Source organism: Alligator sinensis, unplaced genomic scaffold, assembly GCF_000455745.1.
Source record: "Alligator sinensis unplaced genomic scaffold, ASM45574v1 scaffold73_1, whole genome shotgun sequence".
Lineage (NCBI taxonomy): Eukaryota > Metazoa > Chordata > Crocodylia > Alligatoridae > Alligator > Alligator sinensis.
The window spans coordinates 880561-903650 of record NW_005841838.1 but is presented as its reverse complement, the minus strand read 5'-3'; the positions used below and the strand labels follow the sequence as shown (position 1 = coordinate 903650).

Here is a 23090-nt window from a genome sequence, read left to right as displayed (position 1 = left end):
AAAGCATCCACGCCTGAGGACAGGAGGGTGATCCAGGCAGACCGTGACAGGCTCAGGAAATGGGCAGACAAGAACCTGATGGTGTTTAACACTGAAAAATGCAAGGTTCTCCACCTTGGGAGGAAAAACCTGCAGTATGCTTATAGGCTTGGCAGTGCTACGCTGGCTAGCACTACGAATGAAAGGGACTTGGGGGTCATGATTGACCACAAGATGAACTTGAGCCTTCAATATGATGCTGCGGCTAATAAAGCGAGCAAAACGCTGGCTTGCATCCATAGATGCTTTTCAAGCAAATCCCAGGATGCAAGTCTCCTGTTGTACTCTGCCTTGGTGAGGCCGCAGCTGGAGTACTACGTCCAGTTCTGGGCTCCACAATTCAAAAAGGATGTGGAGAAGCTTGAGAGAGTGCAGAGGAGAGCCACGCGCATGATCAGAGGTCAGAAAACTGACCTTATGATGAGAGGCTGAGAGCCATGGGGCTCTTTAGCCTGGAAAAGCACAGACTCAGGGGGAATCTGGTGGCCGCCTGTAAGTTTATCAGGGGTGCTCACCAGGACCTGGGGGAACGTCTGTTCACCAGAGCACCCCAAGGGATGACGAGGTCAAATGGTTACAAACTCCTCCAAGACCGTTTCAGGCTGGACAGTAAAGAAGTTCTTCCTTCTGTCCAAGCCCCCAAGGTTTGGAACAGACTGCCCCCAGAGGTGGTTCAAGCACCTACTTCGAATGCCTTCAAGAGAAGTTTGGATGTTTATCTTGCTGGGATCCTATGACCCCAGCTGACTTCCTGCCCCTGGGGCAGGGGGCTGGACTCGATGATCTTCTGAAGTCCCTTCCAGCCCTAATGTCTATGAATCTATGAATCATAGGTGCGGTTTAGCTAAGGACCCTTCTGGTGCCAATAACAAACTATAAAGCAACAGGAACAGGAAATGAATGACCAGCCATAAATGGAAATGTTCAAGGAGTAAGAAAATTAAAAGGATAGTATAGCTGATAACATGCAGTCCAGGCAGTTGGACTGGAAAAACTTTGGGTCTGTTCTAGCTCTATTCTTTGAAGCACCTGTTTCAGATTCTTCATTACAGCTTCCTCGATTATTCTGTTACCAATGTGACAGACTCACAATTACATATCCAATGTTTAACCTAGAAGTAACTAGTTCCCTGAAAATGCATTGCATACCAACACACAATTCTCTCTCACTCCAGGTATACAAGGAGGTGGGTGAAAGAGGACTAGGAGAAAAAGCAGCAACACAGGCTCTTCAGAGGGCTAAGAAAAAAGGCTAGGCAGTTTGAAACCACTCTGTGCATAAGGGCTGCCATGCTGTGAGTAGCAGCAAATGCTGTGCGAAGTGCATGAGAAGAACATTCCCCAAAGCATCGTCAAGCATTTCCTATGAAACCCTGCTGTGCTTCAGTACAATTTGCCCCCAGTATATGCCAAACTTTTACTGGAGGGAACAGGAATTGCTCATTAATATACTTTAGACCTTGGGAATTTGAAGGATTCTAAACTCAACTGTGCAAAAGTTGCAAAGATTTGTTAACTCTGTGCCTCAGTCTTTTAATCTGTATAAATGGACATTCACTTAGATTTTTTTTTTAAATGTGACATATGCATCTTTGAACACATTCCCTACTTTCCTGTGTGCTGAGGTGCTTAATCAGTTGAGGGGTGCGGGTAATAGAAAAACTGCTTCAGAGTAGAATGATAATCAGATGGAAATATAATCTTGATAGTCTGTTGAACTGAAATATTAACATATCTATCAGGAACACAAGTGCTTGTAGGTATTCTGGACATGCTGCAGGTGAGCCCTACTGGCATTCTGTATTTTTTATTCAGAGTAACTCACTTTAGCAAACCTGGGTCAACACCATGTAACTGAGTTCTCAGTCACTTACCTTGGAGGAGTTTACTATAATTTCCAGGGTTGTTTCCTTCCCTCCATCCCCTCTTTTTTGGGGAGGAAGAGGAGGATAGGGAGTATCTGCAAAAGTACAAGGAGTTATTTACTATTAAAACACATCAGAGAGACTAGCCCTGATTTGCAGTTCAGTAATGCTGAGCTAATGGGCTGAGTTCAAGTTATTCCTAAAACATGCCTGATATCAACACTCTTGAAGCAAAACAAGAGGAGGTAAGAAATCAGTTGTGTTCCCTTGTGCTTCCTCTTGGCTTAGAAACCAAGTCAGCGAGCAGATCAATGTATCAACAGATCTGAGTGGACCGTGTATGTATCTGTGCATATACAAAATAAATTTCTAAAAGGTAAGTAAAAACAGTTTAGTATATTTTTAACAGTGAAAAAGACCATTAGAGGAATTCAATTATAAATATTTTATTTAAGAATACTGATTACACAGGAAATGGACTTTATTTTATGGATGTATTTGAATGGGTATCAGTTACATCATGAAGTGCAGTTAGGTATTCTTGTTTAAACATTTATTTGGCACTGTCCACAGTACGCTGTAAACAATATTACTTCATTATATGTAGGCTGTGGTGCGTTCTATATTTTCTAACATGATTTAATCAGTATATGTTGTGCACAGTCAGTAAAAATTATAAAAACACCTAGAGTATAATAAAAGTGAGGATGCAGTAAGACTTAAAATTACTGGACCTTTGATTCTATAAAAGTACAAGACTTGCTAGAGACATTTATTAAAATCTACTGCAGTGATATGTTGAAGAAACTAATTCCCCAAATGCTGTAATTGCAGTTCTTTAGTCTGACATTCTTTTGGGAAGTATTAGGTTTACTAGGACTGTGGTGACAATAAGATTTTGCTGTACAGTTACCTGCCAACTCTGTCAAGACATCTGCAGTCTACATTCATTCATCCTTTTTGCTACCTATTTTCTTACCTTTGAACTCCTTGCATGTAAACTTCACAAGGGTAAGTCTACACAAAGAAAACAGACCAGTAGTGCCAGAAATTTGTGTAGTAGAGGCAGGCATGCTCAGACCTGGTTATTTTTAAACTAGCAGCAGTTATTTTCCTCGGGTGCTTGTTGCCACTAATTATTAAAGCTAACTGTAAATCTTTTTGCCACAAAAGGATGATTTTCAAAAGCAGGCCGAAGGATGTAGGCATGTCTTTCACTGAAATTATCTGACTAGAATCCCCTAATCTGATGGTCTCATCTTGATTTTCATGGTAGACATGCTGGACACTTAATTTATGCTGTTTTGTTTCACCTGATACACTCCCTAGTTGACTCAAAATATTTATAAAGCTTTATAATGCAAAATGAGTCTCAGAGTCCCAAAATTCAAGTGCTCTTTTGTCAGGAAAAAGGAAATAAATGTCAGTGCCAGCTCAACAACTCAGCCTCAGGCAAACAGCCTTTCTATAGATACATGAATGACATGCATAAAGGAACTAACAGCAAACAAATTACCTACCACTGACATTCATAAATCCTGTGGTTTCATAAGGACCCCTGAAGGACGACTGCTGTAGGAAAGAAGATTCTCTTAAAAGAACAGAAATACTTTGCATTATGGGGGTACTTTTAGGAATCAAAATGGATCTGATGTTAGGAAGTGCTCAGATACAAAGCAATGCTTTTGCATTTTTGCACAATGTCTGCTTATACTTATTTTGTATATCATGGGCAAATAGGTTAATAATCCTCCAAGTCTTGACATTTTAGACCAATACTTTGAGGCTGCAGTACAGTATATGCTTTGTGTTTTTTTTTTAAAGCTCCATTACAAGAGAAATCTTTGGGTATGGTTTTGTGTACATAAATTTGGCTCTTTAGATTGTAATAACTAGCAAGTCAAAGGTATTCTGAAATCAAGGGTCAGAAAGGAATTATAGCTCCTCACTTTCGTGTACAGCACTGCAGTTTGGCCACATGTGTCAGTGTTTCTGAAACACCAGGTATATGCTGAAGGTAGAGTAGGGCAAACTTTGTATTTATGGGAACAGAGCTGGAAGTGATTCTGTGCAATACTGTACTTGGCAGTGCTGGAAAGCAGAACTTTCCTTGAAACACTTGTTCTCTTATCCCAATAACTTAGACAATGGCACTTTCTGCTTGGCAGACATTTCCTAAGCTTCCACCTCACACCCACAAGGCCTGCTGCTTCCTTTGGACACAAAGTGGAGAAAGCAAAATTAGGGTGTTTACCTAATAGAGAGAGAGCTATTACTGTCATGTTTATTGAATCAAAGATGCATGGCAATGCATGTTAGGAGGATTTTCTTACTTCTGGAATGCCCAGGTGGCATGGCTGACAGTGGAGTGCAATCCAGCACCAGGCAAGTGCAAGAGCCCCAATGCACTGCTCAGAGTATGGTCATCTGAGTGCACTTGTTGGGGAACTGAAATTCACAACCAATTGCAAAGCTCCGCATGTGTCCAGTATTCTAGCTAAAAGCAGCTCACCTTGATGGTAAGCATGGACAAAAACAAACCTTAGTTTATGAATTCACCTTTTATCCTGTATGTGAAAATATATATGATTTAATTAAACTAATTTTATAATCTTAAAGGATCAGATTGTTCAGTGCAAGTGAATTGCTCATTTACTTGAAGTCTGCTAAGATGTCACTGAAGATGTTCAGAAAGAGATGTGCATGGTGATCCTTGAAAATTAGGGTCGGACGAAAACGAATCGATCTATCACCACTGCCTCCCAGCACGACACCTAAGGCAAGAAGACGTATTTTAGTTATTTTCTCCCTTTAGGATACTCGGAACATACTGCTCTCTGAATAAAGTGCAGAGGTCTGGCACAAGCTTTCTCCCTAGCGCTCTCCCCAGTTGTGTAAAGGTGTAAGTGGTGTTTTCTGTGGGGCAGAGGGGCAGTGAACTGACCTTTCAACAAATAAACAATCATGGAAGCTGTTTTGGAGATGCCCAGCAGAGGTTTGAAATGTGGGAAACAGTGTGAGTACTAATAAGGACAGACAGAATCCACGCACAGTACAGCTCAGAAAGAGAGATTTTAAAGCAAGCACCAATGTTTCTAGCAGTGACAGCTTGCATTGTAAAAAAAAAAAAAAAAAAAGGTTTGTTAGTATCATGTGTGCTGCTAGAGGTTTTCAAGCACCGATGAATTCAGAAGATAAAGAAGAACTGCCAGAGGGGCCTGGCTAGTCATTTAACAACTGCTTTGCTTAAATGTACAGTACAAAAATGTTCTAGACTAAGGTGGCAGCACTGTTAAATTCTCTGGGGCTGTGCTATGTCACAGAGCCCGTGCTGTCCTTCAGCACTAATTTTGGTCTAATCCTCAAAGTGCTTTTTACCCCTCAGCAATCTGCCACCTTGATTTCCAGGAGGCCACCGATTTTTCTTTGTACTTTTTTAAAACGTTGGTTTGACAATAGTTTCAGTACACTACACCTACCCTGGAGAGAGAGAGCAGAGCTGAGAGACTGTACTGAGTGCAAACCCAGGACATACTATCAGATTGTTCTTTAGCCCTTGCCTTGGAAGAGTAAGAATTCAGAGAATCCTGAGGGGCACTGAAAACAAGGCAGAAACTGAAGATTCTTTCAGCCAGGGTGAGATGACAACCTGGTTTTGACCTTAGTCTTCAGCATGAATTTAACAAGAGTAGCTGGAATGTGTTTTTGTTCACTGGCATATTGTTACATACAGAGAAGGTTATGCAGACAAGGGGAAACTCAAAATGTAGGAATTGGGATGCTGTACTGAAAGCAACCTGGAATTCATTATGTACACTTACAGACTTTATCCTACCTTTGTTTCTGGCAATGGTAATAAACTTGTCCCTAGTTGCATCATTTGGAGCATCAAATGAACAGAATGTCCCTCGTCCTCTCACTCTGCTGATTAGATGGGGATAACGAGCCTAAAGAAAAAAGTTATGTGAGCATTATGTGAGCCTAAAAAAACCAAAAAAGGTATGTTGTGCTTCAGGATGTTTGCTGCTGAACTGTGTGCCCCTTGGAGTTCTACTGGTGGAAGCAGTCTTCTCAGTTTCAGCAGTTAGGGGAATACTGGTTTTAATTTCTGACCCAGGGCCCTGTGACCTGTTACCCAGCTGCAAAACTTTCTGGTGTTCCTAGCAATAAGAGACTAAAACACATTGCTTGTGTAAATGTTCTGTCACTGGACTGAGGTTACAAATTCAGAACCAAGGAATCAGACCACCATTAGCCAGTAATTATTTGAATTTTTAAAATGTACCCAATCTATATATTTAGGATACGACCAAGACAGCCTTAGATTGTCACTAGAAACCAACTCATCTCCATGTTGCAATAAGCTGCTAATGCTGCCATCCAAATATATTCTAATACTCAATATAGAGTATTATATTCTAATAATCTATGCATGCACAGTAGTTATTTTCAATTTCCAATGCCTGTTTCAAGCAAAGTCCAATCTTTGCTTTCTAAAGGAGGCTAATAAAAGTCGAGCTTTTCCTCTCTTTTGAATAATGAAAAAGGCAACATTCAGAAGTTTTCTACAGCCTAAAAGTCTTCACAATTAGAAACCACTACACTTGAAGGATGTTAGCTGCAACTGACTCTGCTGCACACTGAAAAAAATGGATATGATTTTGATCCATATGACTACTTTTAATTAAAAAATCCTTGAAACTGAGGCAGTGACATCTAGGCCATCGTAGCCCAACTTCAGGACCCAAGACCTGGAACCTGAAATTAACTCCAGTTTTCGTTTGCCCCATATATCCACAGTGTCATCTCTCAGACATGCCGAGGCACGATGACGAAAGGAGATTAAGGGGAGAAGAGTATTAACACGGCAAAGAAATGTGCTGACTATACTACCTCCTTTTTGTCCATCTTGATGCTTACAGTCATTTTCCTTATTCTCAAATCATGGCACCTTTTAAGTGACATGAATGCCTCAGTTCAAAAGTGAACCTAGCTAGTTTGGTACCTCTCAATGAATAGCCATAAAAACCCTCGATCCAGGTATTGTCTGTTCCAATTATTCTGGAATTATTTGTAAACACAGATCAGGTCTTTAAACATTTTGTTTTTCCTCCTGGAAAAGCAGTGGCACTTGGTTGTTTTGGCTCCAATTCTTGCATGCACAGGCTCAATCTACAGCAGTGATTCTCAACCAAGGTTCTGCAGCACCTGGAGTGCCACAAGATCCTTTTAAGGTTGTTCCAGGTTGTTAAGGTTGTTAATATTGCTATGCAATATTAGCACTTTTAGCTGGGCAAACAGCTACATATGATTCACAGGATTAACCCAGAGACTTCAAATAGGAATCCATGGTGTCAGAAAACATTCTGACGTGTTGTTATGATGTGTCTGAGTTCTTAGCAACACAAGAATTGCTCTATTATTTTCCATAGTCCAAAACAAGAAAGCTAACAGCTGGCACTTTCCAAGGCAGTGCCTTGAGTCTAAAAATGTCAAGAATCACTAGTCTAAAGCATCATGTATTGCCGCTGCCTAAGGTAATATACTACTGATTGTCTGGGCAACTGTTCTGATCAGATATGCCCTATGTTCTTAATCCACTCTTCTCCTCATACCCATACACAGCATTTTGGTCGTTTACCTGCAAGTCCAACAGCCCAGTCAGCAGTGCTTTCCCTGCATGGGTTGCATTGTTTAGAAGGTCCTCTCTTTTAATTACATTAATGACTTCAGCAAGCATGAGATTTTTGGCAGGATCTCCAAGCCAAGTGTTAAAAATCCGGTATGGCTTGAGGAAGGGAGGAAAAACAAAACAAAACAAATTATATATAAGTAGAATATGTTCACAGACAAACCAAAGCAGTACTCTCAGGAAAGGAATGTGAGCGTGTAAATGTTAACACAAACACAAGCATCAAAAATGTATATTGGGCCCCCCCTCACTCTTCTGGGTTGTGGAATTTAGAAAGTCTGCTTCCCAGGAAGCAGTTCCATGACCAGGTAGAGCAAAGGAGAAGCCACTCTGCACTAAGATTCAAACCTACACTGTCCTACAGTTAATGTGACCTCTTTGAAACTGCCACAGGTATAAGGAGGTCAGGCATTCACGTTGTGTACTTTTGCCTAGAAATTTAATTGTTTTTTCCATTAGTTCAGTTTTCATATGTTGAGTTTGTAAAAAATGCACTAATCTTTTTACTGTTTCTAACAGAATCTATAGGACCCAAACACAGGAGATAGGCCCTGCAAACCACAGAGACATTTCTCAGGGACAGTTCACATTTGGTGCTGAAAAATAAGCACATTAGAGATATGCTTCTTCACTTCATCAAACCAGTTTTATGCTACTGTAACTCCAATACAAAATAAGACTGGCAGGTATAAAGGGAGTGGAGAAGCAGGCCAATGCCTATGCTTGTGGAACCAGGGAGAACATATCTGTGAAACAGCTTCATTCTGCTGGTAAATATGCCATCTATGGTGCCACATACCAGATAAAGTCAGTTGCAGGCCAGCCAATTTTGCTGTGGATGCCACATCTGCTTATCAGCAGGGATCCAGGTTGTCCGTTTCCCACAGAAAAACAGAAAAAAACCCACGGATTTCCTGAGTTTATCAGAGAAAACATGGATTTTCTCTTTTAGCAGAGAAACCCATGGATTTCCCCCTTTTGCTAAGAGTTCTGCAAGCTGGCTGAGTTCCAGCCTGCAAGAGCTGTTTGCAAAAAGGGTGGGAAAGCCCCAAACTTGCCTGGAGGGGCGGGGGAGGCAGAGGGGGGAAGGGCAGAGCCTGTGGCTTTTAGTCAGTTGCAAGGCCTAGGTCAGGCTCACTTTTTTCCTTGAGCCGGTGAACTGGTAAGTGGGGCTTTCAGGGAGCTGGGGGGTTGTGGGGCAGGGCTGGGGTGAAAGCTGGCTGGGGGGCTGAGGGAGCAGGGAGGTGTTGGGGAAATACACGGAGTGCCTGGCCAGTACCTCCATGTTCGACTTCCCTTAAGGGCTGCTAGAGCTGCTTAGGTTTCACGTGCCCATATCTGGGCACTTCAGCTGTGAGCGAGGAGATGTGGAGCTGGCCAGGCACTCCAGCTGCTAGCAGGGAGGTGTTGGGGAAATATATGGAGTGCCTGGCCAGCTCCACATCTCCCTGCTTGTGGGCAGAATGTCTGGCCGGGGGCAGGTGAAACTGAAGTGGCTCTAGCAGCCCTTAATGGAAGCCACACATGGAGGTACCAGCTGGGAGCAGGGAGATGTGGAGCCAGCTGGGCACTCAGTATTGTTCAGTCTAAGAGGACAAGGGGAACCCACGCCCCCAGATCTGTATGGGGGGCAGGCTGTGGGCTTGAGCTCTCTCCCTGCTTCCCTCCTGTGGGGCTGCTGTAGCCCCACAGGCAAGACCCAGCCCGGCTGGGAACAGTGGGGCTGCACTGGGATCTCCTCCCCCCCCGGCCGCCCCTCCTGCACTCCAGCCACACGGGACTCTCCTAGCAGCTGCTTGCTCCGCACTGCCCCAGCAATGCACCTCCTGCATGCGGGGCTGCACTGTGGGAAGTGGCATGGGGCTCCACTCAGAGCAGCAGGAGGCGCGGTGGCAGGGGGGCAAGGAGATCCTGGTGCAGCCCCACTGTTTCCAGCCATGCTGGGTCTTGCCTGCCGGGCTACAGCAGCCCTGTGGGAGGGAAGCAGGGGGGAAGCTCAATCCCATAGCCTGCCCCCATACAGATGTGGGGGAGTGGGTCCCCTTTGCTCCCTAGGAGTGCACACAGCCTCTGAGAGCCAGCCCCACCCCTGCCCAAGTCAGCAGCAGGCAGCAGCAGCGGGGGAGCCGGCTCCGTGCTCCTGCTGCAGCTGCCTTCTGTTGAGGGCAGGGAGCAGTGGACCGTGGTCCCTGGTCCCATAGCCCTGACAGCTGGGGGCCTCTTCTGGCAGGGCAAGGGGGCAGGGGCTGTGTGTAGGGTGCAAGGGGCATGAGCAGGGCTGGGGGACTGTTGTGGGGCCAAAGAGGGGAACCAGCAGGGCCAGGGGACTGTAGGGGGAAGAGAGGGGCACCAAAAGGGCCACGGGAGATGTGGGGGGCCTTTAATTTTAATAATGGATTTTGGGGTTTTTAATCAGAGAATTTGCAGGTTTTTATCAGAGAATTTGCATTTTTTGGTCACAGAAAAGCAAGATCCCTGCTTATCAGGCATTTGGAAAGTGTCCATAGTTTCAGAACATTTTCAAAATTCTTTGTTCATTAAGTCTTAGAAAAGCAAAATCTTTGGTTCCCTGAAAACACTTACAGCATTGGGTCTGAACTCCTCCTTGTGAAAAAACCCTCCAGTCATCATCTTCTTACTAAATGTTACCACATCAGCTGGGTCATCCAAGCCCCAGTGTTCATGGGCCCAAAACTTCCCAGTGCAACCACATCCTGTCTGCACCTCGTCCACCAGAAATGCACAGCCATGCTGTCCAGATAAATCAAGAGAAAAGGACCATGAATCTGCATTTCCCAAACAAAAAATTACCTTTACTAAATACATAAATACTAGGAGCCAGTACAGACTAAAACACATAAGGAGAACTATTCTGAGTGCCTCTCTCTGAGCAGCTTCTGTGTTATTTCTTTGTGATGAAGCATCAAAATATAGAAGGTGCTCAGTAGCCTGTTCTGTTATACAAGCACTGGAAAGCAACTGAACAGTGAACTATGTTTTTCTACAGACAGGTCTAAATCATTTTGAAAGGATAGGGGAAAGCATCAGGGGAGCTTTTTAAAACTCCCAGGGGCACTTTGGTACTAATGGGCATTTTTACACATGTGCATCCAACGCAGTGGATGCCTTCAAAAGCTCCTGGTGCTACACTGGGTATTTTTGTATAAATGGTGAAATGCGCATTAACGCAGAGAAAATAGTGGCAGTATGCTTTTGAACTAAAGCACATTGAAGGTGTTTTAGTTCAAAAGTGTACCACCACCGTTTTCTCTGCGCAGACACACACTCTGCTGTTTATACAAATGCATGTGACGCAGCGCTGGGCAAGTCAACTCACATGCAGGGTCTGCTCCAACGCACTGGATTACTGGTGCATCAGAGCAGACAAAGGTATGTGTATAAATGCCCAATGAGCTTAACTTCCATTTGTGCTTTGAAAGTCTCAACACATTACCAGCCAGTTGTTGGAGCCAAACTGGCCCATCCCAGTACCTCATTTCTGTGACGTAAAGCACCTCAGACTAATCATCCAGTTAAATCACCCAGCAGGCCAATTATCCTAGCTGCTGTTTGGAAAAAAGGCTGTTACATGTAAACAGAAACAAAAACTGGGAAGTTTTGTTGAAACAGACTGTGTGTTCCTCCAGCGTACTATTGTTACAATGTTGGTAGGTTCTCTGTTTAGACAATGCAGAAACTACTGGACTTCGCCAGTCTAATCTAAGCTGCTTTAGAGTACCAGCTCAGAGGAGGTGAGCAAAAACAGGATATGCAGTGTGAGCACGTCCTTGTTATGCGGCAGAACACACTTACCCAAATATCAACGCATTTCTCCATTAACATACATTATGGTTTCCCCAGAGAAACTTTTACAAAAAGAAAATGCAAAACAGGTCTCATTTAGGTGCCTCCTCCTTTAAATGATCTGCACAGTAGTCCAAAGATCAGAAGACATCCAAGGCCATTTTTGCCGTTTAAAGAAATGATAGCACTTGTAGCCTGATTCAGCTTCTGCTTTCACAACTTCTGTTTTTAGTAACAAATATGTTACAGCAAGGAACAAAAAATCTCCCCCGACCACCCTCCCTATCCCTACCACTTTTGCTGGAATTGCTTGAGCAGCCTCACAGTTGTTAGCTTTATATTTTAAGGAATGCTGCTATGAAATCAGGAGTTAATGGACTAATCCAGTATCTATGCTCCACAGTGTGGAGGTTCTGCAGTGAAGCCCCATGCTGAAGCATGCAGAGATGGCAGCAACAGCCCAAGGCAGCCTGCTCCCCCATCTTGAGTCACTCTGTGCCCCAGCCAGGTGGCAAGCTGCTGGCTGGGGGCAGGGTGCCTCAGCACGGGGGCTCCACAGCATGCAGAGATGGGGGAGCAGGCAGCCCTGGGCGCCTGTTCCCCCATTTCTGCATTTGTCCTGGCGCTTTCCACTTTGGTGTGGGTTGTGCCACTTTTTCTCCAATATTTTTTTTGCTACTAGGAAATCCCGGTAGCAAATTTTGCCTCAGCACTGCTAATTATCAGTGCCACACTGATTAATGTGCAATTTATGTGGTTTGTGATGCTGCAAAGAGGTTTGCAGCACCACAAACCAGACCTGCCTGCATGTCTGGATTCAGCCTTTGAGACCACTTCAAGAGAAATTGGAAGATGTTAACGTGTTGGCAAAGAGGACCCCTAAACACGAGCATCCTTGCCACGAGTGCAGTTTGCAAGGTCCTGTCAAGATGCTTAGGCTCTTTGTTTTAGTCTGCAGAAAAGCTTAAGCAACTTTGTGGAGAAAATGACGGTTAACCTTGCCAACCTGACTTGCCCTAAGCAGACAACCAAATGCCTGATTTACCTTTCTAGCAATGTCCCTTAGCTTCCTGAAGAAGTCATCTGAAGCATGATTGTCTCCTCCCTCTGACTGAATTGGTTCAATAATTATTCCAGCAACAACCTTCTTCTTTTTCCTGTACTTCACAATCAGATCTTCCACCTGTAATATCAACATTGAGGTTACATTTCCCTCTCATGGCATTTTAAATTTCTTCCTGGAAAAATTAGTCCTTCATGGCACCAGAAGTTTAACTTCCCTGATGCAAAGATCTTTGCTGGCTATGAATGCATCAAGAATCGCAAACATTAAAATGAAAAAGAAAATCCCAAGTAATTGCGGCAGAAAGTAGGATTGTTATCTTGTTCTTGAATGATATTAAAGGGCTATAATTTTACGCTATATTGTAATGCGAGTTAGAAAGATTTAGCATAAACCAGGCATATCTTTGAGACTGCTTTAGATAATTCATTTCCTGTCTTTCCACACAAATAACACCTAAGAAAAAACAGATGCAATTCCAGGAAATAAAACATACCTCATAATTTTGTATTAGTTTTAAAAGAAAATCTTTTATGTTTTCTTTTCAGTCACTCAAGCATATGCAGATACTTTGAGATTAATCAGATTATATAGTGCAGAAGATTCACTGCTGACTTTGGTGTACAGAAAAGTTTTACTGTACTTACTCAAATCCAAGACACGGTTTTATTGTTTTTTAACCACCCAACATGGGAGTGGGGGGAAGCCTGTCATCTTGGATTTGAGTACAAGGCTGAGAGGACAGGCAGTTACTGCCTCTCCAGCTCTGTCCCTGACCCAAACTTGTGGAGCTGCAGTCTGTCCTCCTGCCACCACCTCCCCTGTCCTTCCCCCCCCTGCCACTTACCCTCAGTTATGACTCCCACTCTAGCTCTGGCTCCAGCCCACAGCATGGAGGACACTGTGGCTCTAACCCAGACCCAACCAGGCAGTAGTGGCAGCCCCTACCCACCCAGGCAGCCCCGGCCCCAGCCCCGACTCAGTAGGGCATGGCAGCAGGGAGCAAGGTGTGGCACACACTGAGGGGTAGGGGTCAAACCACTTGTTCTCGCTGCCAGCTACCCTACTGCTACTGCTTTCCCTGCTGGTACAGGAGGAGGTACAAATTCAAGACAACCCCCCAGTAGTTAGATTCTATACATGGAAAATTATAACGAATTTATACATTTTCCATTTATAGAATCTAATTATTGAAGGGGGGGGTGTACTGAATTCAAAGTCATCTTGGATTCACGTAATTATGGTAATTAACTCCATAGTGTCAGCTGTTGATGGTTAGGTTGTGTGGTTTGTGCCTGGAAACTTCCCCTGCCAGCTTTGAGGGATGTGTACCATTTTTTGCTGAATGAATCAATGTTCCCCAAAAGGCTTGTCAGATGGCATAAGGCCTTTCAAACAAATACCCACTACTTATATTCAAGTTTTTAATTGATCCTTTGCATCTTTGCTTTCTATCTACCATGCTGTTATAGCATAAATGGAAAAAAAAACAACCCCTACTAAAAGACAAAAAGCAATTTGCTCTGCCTGTAGTTTTCCCTGAAGATATCTAGATTTGAATAAGGACTGTCTCCAGTTGAACCCAGCATGCCCACCTGCATGATCCTGCTGTGAAATGACAAAGCTTCATTTAAGGATATCACAGCCTTTATACTTATATCGCAGTTGCTGTTATACTTATGATGCCCCAAATTCAGCATTTCTTTCTCTTCAGTCACAGAACATACATCTTGTTCCTCTCTCCATTGTGTCTCATGAGTGTATACTTCCTAGGCAATGGGCTGCCATTTCACTCCGTAGGGAGTCCTGTAACTCTTTCACTCTTAGACTGAGTCCATAGTCCTTAGAGTCCCAGTTTCACACCCTGACTACTATGAGAGGGTATTGTATGCATAATCCAATTCTGTCTTTTCAAAACAAAGTATTATTCATTATTCAACAAGAACACAGTAGTCAGAAAAATGGGTTAAAATAACAAGGATGACCTAACATGCACAAAATGTACCTGAACTTTATTCTGTCCTTGCAAATTTTGGTTAAGTTTCACTCTACTCAGAATCTCTTTCTCCTGGGCAATCTCTCTGTTCTAGACTATACTGCTAACTGTTCATCTTCTTCCTCTCTAAGGTGTTAACAGTTATGTCCTTAATCCTCGTCTGGGAAGCCTGGGAGAGCTCAACTCAGTAGAACCAAAGCGGATAAAATTTACCAATTAACCTCTCCCCCCTTGGCTGTTGATCACCTTCTGTATTCTCCATGACATATTCATCTTGGGCATTGTTTTGATTCCTGTATGTTTTCCCCTTCCATTTAATTCCAGGCTGTCATACAGAAAACTATCAAGTAGACAAGGCATGTGGAATATTCCTAAAAATAATACAGAAGGCTCCCAAGTCCTTCACAGCTTCCTTGTCACAATTTAGGGAATACCCCTTATAAATTCCATTTTATGAACTACCTGAATCCTTATACCCTATGACTCTTTTATTTTATACTGTGTCATGTGCTATGGAACAAGGAAACAGTACCTAAAAGTGCAGGCACACATAACAGTTAAATCAGTTTAAATGCAGTTTAAACCTCAAGCATCCAGACCTACAGACAGTTTAGAATGGGTTTAAACCTCCTGAACTGTTTCAGTCCCCATCTGCCAGGCACAAAGAAGCACGGATTCAAGCAGCACTCTCCCCCACAACCTGGCCACTCCTTTTCCTCCTCTCCAAATCAGCTTGGGATGCACTGAACCCTGGTACATTTCCAGATACTGAAGTAAACAGAGTGGCTTGGGGAAAGTGCTTTTTAAAAGCCACAAAAGCTCTACAGCTCTGGAGCACCTGGCTCCCAGGAACCTAGAAGCAGGGGTCTAAAGCAACTCCCAAGCTCACATACACCCACCTGCCCGCCCACTTTTCCCGCCACCAGGCACTCCCAGTCACGCACCATCACATATTTTATAATAAAATGCATAGATAGGTCCTAAATGAAGAAAATGAAAAGGTGGTTGGGGGGGGGAGGGGGAGGGGGTTTGTGGTGGCGATTCAATGGCATTGCAGTGCCTAAAAGGTGACGATTCTACTTAGAAGAACCCTTAGCTGTGTATGTATGACATCTCTGACCAGGGAAAACTATAAACTAGTTTCTAGTAAGTGACATTCTTGGTTTAAGTATTGTGTATGTATGCCGCTTAAAAGTCTATATTTTAAAGATACAGGCTTTCTAGTGAATACAAACAATGCCATGCCTGAATAAAACAAGGCAGACAAGGTTCTTTGGGTGAATCTGATATCTTTTATTAGACCAACTTAAATAGTTGGAAAAATTATTAGGCAAGGTTTCAGGTTCAAAAACCCTTTGTCAGGCTAAGGAAGTTTCAGCAGTTGGTGTGTGCTCTTCCTGGATGGAACAAAAGCCAGGCTGGGCTGGTATGCATACAAGACAGGTAGTCAGTGAAAATGTAGATAGAGGAGTCAATGGGTGAGAGACAGGCTGGGAGGGAGGGGGGGGCAGTGGGGGAGAGAGAAAATCTACATTTTCACTGACTACCTGTCTTGTATGCATACCAGCCCAGCCTGGCTTTTGTTCCATCCAGGAAGAGCACACACCAACTGCTGAAACTTCCTAAGCCTGACAAAGGGTTTTTGAACCCTAAAGCTTGCTTAATAATTGTTTTCCAACTATTTAAGTTGGTCTAATAGAAGATATCAGATTCACCCAAAGGACCTTGTCTGCCTGTGTCCTTAAACCAACACGGTTACAACCTACACCCCTGAATAAAACAATGCATTGTGGGATGTGGGGGTGGCTTTCAGCTTCCCTGCTGAGACATAATGGGATTTCCTCATAACAATAAAAAGGAAATGTGCATTAGGAGCAGGACTTGAGGGAGTCGGGTTAAGAGGGAAGAACTTTATGGTAGCAGCCTACTCACCCCATGGGAAAGCTTAAGAGTATAATGGGTCCAGTACAGAAGATCCAAACCCAGGAATTTCAGAAGGTCCAGCACGCAGAGCTCTAATAGGACCACTTCAAGAAAAGTTCAACAGCAAAAAGAGCATTTCCAGATCTGAAGCTGAGTTTGTAGGGCTGGCAGAAACTGAGGCTTTGAACTTGCAACTGGCTCAGAGCATCCAGACCCTACCAACTTCACTGGGGGCCTATCCAGATATCTGCCTGCACAAATCTAACTGTATAATAGTAGACAGAAAAATAGGAAAACCCACAAAGGCATTCTTAGAAGAGTATGCACACTGAGTTTTTACCCTTAAGCGCATGTCCCTTTCCCAGATTTGAGGATAGAAATTAATTTAGATCAGGGGTCAGCAACTTTTTTGTGCCATGTGCCAAAACCCCCATAACTTGGACTTTGAAGATGTTGGCATAACGGGTGGATGGTGGGGGAGCCACGAGGGGCCTGATCCTTATTGTGGCAGTTCACCCCTGGCTCCTTCCCCGTTGTGCTACCTGAGGGGTGCATGCGGCTACTGCCAGGAATGAGCCAGCCCGGGGATCCAGACCCCGGTACAGCCACCTGCAGCGACCTGCTACAACCAGCCCTAAGGAAGGGGAGAAAAAAAGAGACGTTCACTCCCTGCCACTGTTAATTTAAAAGGGCCAGAAGGGGACTTGTGACACCCATGACAACACCTTGGCACCTGCTGGAACAGCCTGGGCAGCTGGAGGCACCTTCCCCAGGGGGTTCCTGGCTTGGTGGGGCTGATGCCACTGCAACAGCTGTGCCTTCCTCAGCATCTGCTCCTCAGGGCACTCAGGGCATGGGTTTCTGAGTGCCTGCTGCCTCTGGAGCCCCCTAAGGTGGAGCATTCCCAGGCAGGGAGCCAGCCCACACCAGGCATCTGTGATGGACCGGGCATGGTGGCCAGCGGCTGCTGCCAGCGCCCGCCAGCCACATCCCCCTTTCCTCGCAGCTTTCCAGGAGGGAGGGGGAGGGGGAAGCGGTAGTTACTAGTATGGCAGAGAAGCTGGGCTAGGGCTCCACAGCCTGGTGCAGCTGTTTACAGCCCGTCCGCTGCCTGTGCTGCCCCAGGCCACTCCTTTCCCATATGCCCAGGTGTGCATGTAGCCACTGCCACCACAGGGCACTTGTACATGTGACAGGGTTTTAGTCCTTAGAGTTGCATTCTATACCCCTACACTCAAATGGTGTTTTTATTTGAAACAGTGAGTTTTATTTTTCTGTCACTGTATATATGTTATTGTCCTGGCAGCTGCAGGCACCTGCTGAAGACAGAAGTGGTGAAGGGCCTGAACCTTTCCCCCACCCCCGCCGATGAAGTCTGTCCACCTCTTCCACAGCTGGGGGGCCATTAATCTGTCAGCTCGCCCCCAGCCACAGGAGAGATGGGCAGGCTCTGCAGAAAAAAAGGATTGGGCCCCTCCTTGCTTCTGCCTTCAGCAGGCTCCTGCAGCCAACAGGATGCCTGGGGCCATCCAGGAGTGGGCTGGCTTGCCCCTGGGGCAGCACAGGCAGGGAGCAGGAGGGCGGCTGGGATGGTGCACGGGGTGCTGGAAGCCCAGGTCAGGCTCGGGGAAGCTAGCAGCCCGCCTGTGTGGCCTTTTGCCCCATGCAGCATCCCCATTGCCTTTTCTGGCTGCCACCACACCCACACCTTCTGCCACCCCCCGGCACTGCCCCAGGAGCAAGCCAGCCCTTTCCTGGGCAGACCCAGGCATCCTGGCGGCCACAGGAGCTTGCTGAAGGCAGCAGTGAGGGGCCTGATCCTTTTTTTCTGCAGAGCCTGCCCACCTCTCCTGCAGCCAGGGGGCAAGCTGACTAATGGCTGCAATGTTCCAAGTTACAACACTGTAAACTAAACTTCATCCCAATGTAATGATGCAAACTCATTTAAAATTCTCTAAACTCACATATGTGTAGGATGACACCATTAAGCCAAACCAAGGGAAATTTTGGTCACATGTATATTGTGACATCATCACATGTACAAGCACCCACAGAGCCTGTGCCAGGGCTCTGGAGCCCAGTGCAGCTGTTTGTAGCCTCCCAGCTGCCTGCTGCAGCTACCTAGAGCCCAGGCTGATTGTGGCAGGCAGCTGGGAGGCTATAAATAGCTGCATAGGGGTCTGGAGCCCCAGCTGGGCTCAATGGTGGTAGCAGCTGCACGTGTGCCTTAGGGCATGCAGTGGGGACGGGAACGGAGATGCGCTGCCCCAGGCTCTTCCCAGCCATGCGCCCAAAGGCATAAGCATAGCCGCCACCACCACAGAGTCCCATGAAGCTGTTTGCAGCCTCCTGGCTGCCTGCCACAGCCAGCCTGGCTCTGAACAGATACCACAGAGCTTGGGCCGCTTGCAAGCAGGGCTTGCAGCCTCCCAACCACCTGCTGCAAGCAACTTGGGCTCTATGACCAGCGGCAGCTGCCCAGAGCCCAGGCCAGCTATGGCACACCAAGCAAAATGGCCTCATGTGCCATGCTCTGGCACACATGCTGGTAGTTGCCACCCAATTTAGATGTTTTTTAAACAGAAGTTTCCTTGCATGTGAAGTTCCATTCTGGGGTGAGTTCTACAGTAGGGCTGTGCGAAACGGCAGCATTCTGTTTCGACCAGTGTTTCAATGGAACAGAGTTTCAGTTCGAATTTTGTTTTGATTCAAAACAGCTGTTCTGTTTTGTTCTGTCGAAACGGCAAAACTATTTCGACGTTTCGCCCATAGGATATAATGGGGAAGGACAAAACAGCCTGTAACTTTGTCATGTCTAGCTTGATTTCGATGAAACTTTCAGGAATGGTAGCCCCTTCTGAGTGCATGAAGCCTGCCAAGTTTCAAGGACAGAGGTGCAGGGAGTTGGGGGAAACTGCACCCCAAATTCTTGAAAGCAAAACTCATGTCACGTGTATGCATTAAGCCACAGCATGATCAAAACTGCAGGGATGGTAGCCCCTGCAGAGTCCACAAAGCCTGTTAAGTTTCAAGGAGATAGGTGCAGAGGTTTGGGGGAAACTGGACCTCAAGCTGTGGACAAGCAAAACTCGTGACATGGGTGACACTGTGTGTGTTAAGGCACAGCAGGGTGAAAGCTGCAGGCCTGCTAGCCCCTGCTGCAGTCATGAAGTCTACCAGCTGTCAAGGATATAGGTGCAGGGCTTCTGGGTTCTGGGGCCCTGCACCTCTAGCTGCTGACAGGCAAAACTCGTGTCATTGGGTGCTTATGCAACCATGTCTGTCTTGGGGCGGCGGGGGGGGGAAGGCAAAACTCATGACACGGGCACTTGTGCAACTGGCCGTCTCTGTCTTGGGGCAGAAGCAGTTCCTGGCTCTATTGATTCTTTCCTCTCCTTAGTCTGTGGTTTTGTAGGTGTTAATCCTTGCTCATTAACTCGTTATGCTAGCTAGCTACTGTGTTATGCAATCAATCATGATTCACTCAGGGACCAGCTCAATACACAGTAGTTAATGAGCAAGGATTAACACCTACAAAACCACAGACTAAGGAGAGGAAAGAAGGGACTACCTGCAAGTTCCATCCAAATCAGGCCAGAAATGACAAAGTTATAGGCTATTTTGTCCTTCCCCATTATAGCCTATGGGCGAAACAACGAAACTTTTCGACTTGCCTCATTTTGTTTCGAGGCTGGTTCGACTATATTTGTTCCACTTCGATTTTGCTGTTTTGACCTCAAAACAGGTCGAAAAAGCATCGAAACAAAACTGGCAGCAAAATTTCGGACAGCCCTATTTTACAGTTTATTCATGGCACACTATTCTTTTTAAATGGCAGGGACAGACTCTTAACTATAACAACTTCAGTTACTGCTATTTTAACCAAAGTCTGTTCTAATTCGTGGAAACATTATTTCAGTGAAAAGTAGCTAACCCCCTATTCGTTATTTCCAACAAAAATCAATAGAATGCTGCCAGCAAAGTCCTTACCTCTTCTAAACAGCGGGCTTCTTCCTGTTGATTCTCTTTCACAAACTCTTCCAGAGGATATTTTAGTCTTGGAAATGGAGCAATAGGCCAGTCCAGTGATGGGATATCTAATTTGTGAATTGCTTTAGAGTGAGTTGCAGCTAAGCAACCTATACCCAGAAAAAACAAAATTTAAAACAAAAATGAACTAGGAAGAACAAGGAAAACAACATGCCAGAAGGTGGAATCCTGGAAGGATCAAATAATTCTTTTTTAACTGCTGTGTGAAGATGTGTTTATATTTGATTTTCTGGAATGCCAACTGATTGCATTTGGACAAGCACAAATGGATTGCCTCTAGAAAGGTCACTTCCAAGCGTTAGATGCATCTACACTAAAATGTAACAGAAAAGCTGGGGGAAACTGGTTGCAGGCCAGTGGCAAAAGAAATAATCCATGCTTTAACAGTGCTGAATCAAGCTACAGCACTAGACATTTCATGTTGCAGTCCTGTCACAGAACATACTTAAAATATGGAACTATCTAATCTGCACTGCAAGATCCAATATCATCAGACAATATCTTGTAATTAAATCTCCCCAAGACAATAGTTTTTTTAATTGTGCAGATGCAAAAACTGAGAGCCTAGAATGAAATCAGGGATTTCCTGACAGTAAATATCCAAAAGATCCAAAATTGACCCCATTACAATTGAATTCAATTGTTTCAGTACATTTCTAACAAATGCCATCACCTCCAGATTTAGGTTCCAAATGTCTAATAGACCCAAGGTTTCCTTACTGATTGCATTTATTTAATCAAATACCTTGCGAGATCTGTTCATTTAAAAAGTATACATACAATGAGATAGTTATATGCTGCTCTAGCTGATATCAGCTAAAAGGGGGGGAAATAGGTTACCTGACATGCTTTACTTACCCATAGTTCTTCCATGAAATCCACCCATAAAGGACAAAATACTGTAGTCTGGGCAACCCGGAGCCTGGAGTCAAACACAGACATATCACTAAACTATTCACACAGGTAGGTGGCAGTGTAGCTTATTTTAATAGCAAAGTAGATGTGATTATATAACTGGACTGAAGACCACAAAGCATTCCACAAGTGAAAAAAATGGAGAGTCAAGAATGCATCCAGCAAAGCAACAGGAAAGACCAGAACATTTTTTTAAGTTTTGGCCACTGTACCATCTAATATACAGGAAGTTTCATTCATGCAGAAAGCGCATACAACAGTCTACTTAGCACATTTCTTTGCAAAGAATCAGATCAGCATCAGATTGATTTGCAAATGCTAAATAATCCCCACAACATCCCCAGAAAAAGGTTGTTATGATCTACTCCATTGTATACAAACTGAGGCAAGCAGCAAACTGCCCGAAGTAAATTTAGGACCCAAGACCTTCATAGGAGACTTCACTGGGATTACCTCACATGCTAATAAGCATTTGAGTAAGTATTAGTAGGACTGAGGTCTGCTCAGACCACCATGGCACACCAGCTTCATGGACTTACTGAACAATTTTATTGGCTGAAAAATAAACCAAAACCAAAATATATAGAAACTGCATCTGCTGAGTTTTAAAAAGATACATGGTCTTGGTGTAAAAACCCCTATAGTCTTCTCCCTGAATTTTTAACTTATCTAACAGTTTCATAAAAACATTTCTGCTGTAATGTTTCATAAAATGACCTAAGTACATATATCTCTAAGTGAAAATTCTAAATTTTCAATAGTTCCCCTTTAGCTAGTGGTGTTTTAGTACCATGACACGTTGAGGACCACTGAAAAAACAGCAAGCCCCACTCCTGGAAATATGGGCAGGAAGTGCCTTAACAGAACACACCAAAACCTCCCTAGTTCAGCAATGGACACGGACACCTCATTTGCAGCAAGAGCAGTAGCCTCGGTGTGACGTCACATTGTCCCTTTCATAGCTTTGCCAATAAAGATGGTGCCCTTTCTTGGTAACACCAAAAACAATCTGAGCCTTACACATTGTGGGGTGAATCTTAAACTACACTGCTCATGCAAAAAGTACTTTCTCCCACCCTGCCCTTAGCCCACTGTAAACATTACCCTTTGTTAAGAACAATTGGGATCTCTCTTTCTTTAAATAGTTGCACCCCTACAGCAGCACAAAGCCTACCTACCCTAGGCAAATGGATTTGTCATTCCATTCAATTCCGAGATACTTATGTCTTAGGAGATGCCCCCACATAAATACACTCCCTCTTCTGCTGCATTAGTAACCACACATTACTGACAAGAGCAATCGGGGTCAGAGCTGAATAGAAACTTTGGAGGCTTTCCAGCTGCATCTTCATTTCTTGGTCCCCATGATGTTATTAACCTTACTCCATGGCAATTAAACTAACCCCTTGGTTCATTTTAAGTCATTAGGCCACAGCTTTTGGAAAAATTAAGAGGGCTGTTAAAGTTATGTTATTTAGAAAATTTCTGTATGCTACTGCTCCCCACAGACTCTCCCACATGAACCTCTCTACCAGATGGCATATCATATGAAGAGGGCAATTTTAACAGGAGTCATGACCACTCTCTGGGAGACAAGAGGATACCATCATTTGGCCTGGAACCTTGTTGGAAGTAAGCTATCACCATTCCTTAAACTTACAGATTCCAGAATCCATAGTACTGTTGAAAAGCCCTATTTTTTCCTACAACTAAATCGAATACTAACTTTGTAGACAATAAAAC

At 44.4% G+C, this 23090-nt stretch overlaps 1 protein-coding gene across 7 annotated transcripts in view; it reads right to left on the bottom strand.

Moving 5' to 3' along the window:
- Positions 1 to 2328: 2328 nt before the first annotated feature.
- ABAT (4-aminobutyrate aminotransferase) overlaps positions 2329 to 23090 on the bottom strand; it is a 140185-nt gene continuing 119423 nt past the window's right edge. For 6 of the 7 annotated variants that reach the window (XM_006015493.3, XM_025203103.1, XM_025203111.1 and 3 more), the window contains 7 exons: positions 21291 to 21354; positions 20373 to 20521; positions 12446 to 12583; positions 10180 to 10347; positions 7546 to 7692; positions 5740 to 5851; positions 2332 to 4678 (listed from right to left, as the gene is read on the bottom strand). In XM_006015493.3, the coding sequence (XP_006015555.1) occupies positions 4557 to 4678; positions 5740 to 5851; positions 7546 to 7692; positions 10180 to 10347; positions 12446 to 12583; positions 20373 to 20521; positions 21291 to 21354 (900 nt within the window). In that variant the 3' untranslated portion in view covers positions 2332 to 4556. Of the gene's footprint in view, positions 4679 to 5739; positions 5852 to 7545; positions 7693 to 10179; positions 10348 to 12445; positions 12584 to 20372; positions 20522 to 21290; positions 21355 to 23090 lie in introns of all 7 variants that reach the window. The other variant, XM_025203114.1, reaches the window with a different exon arrangement.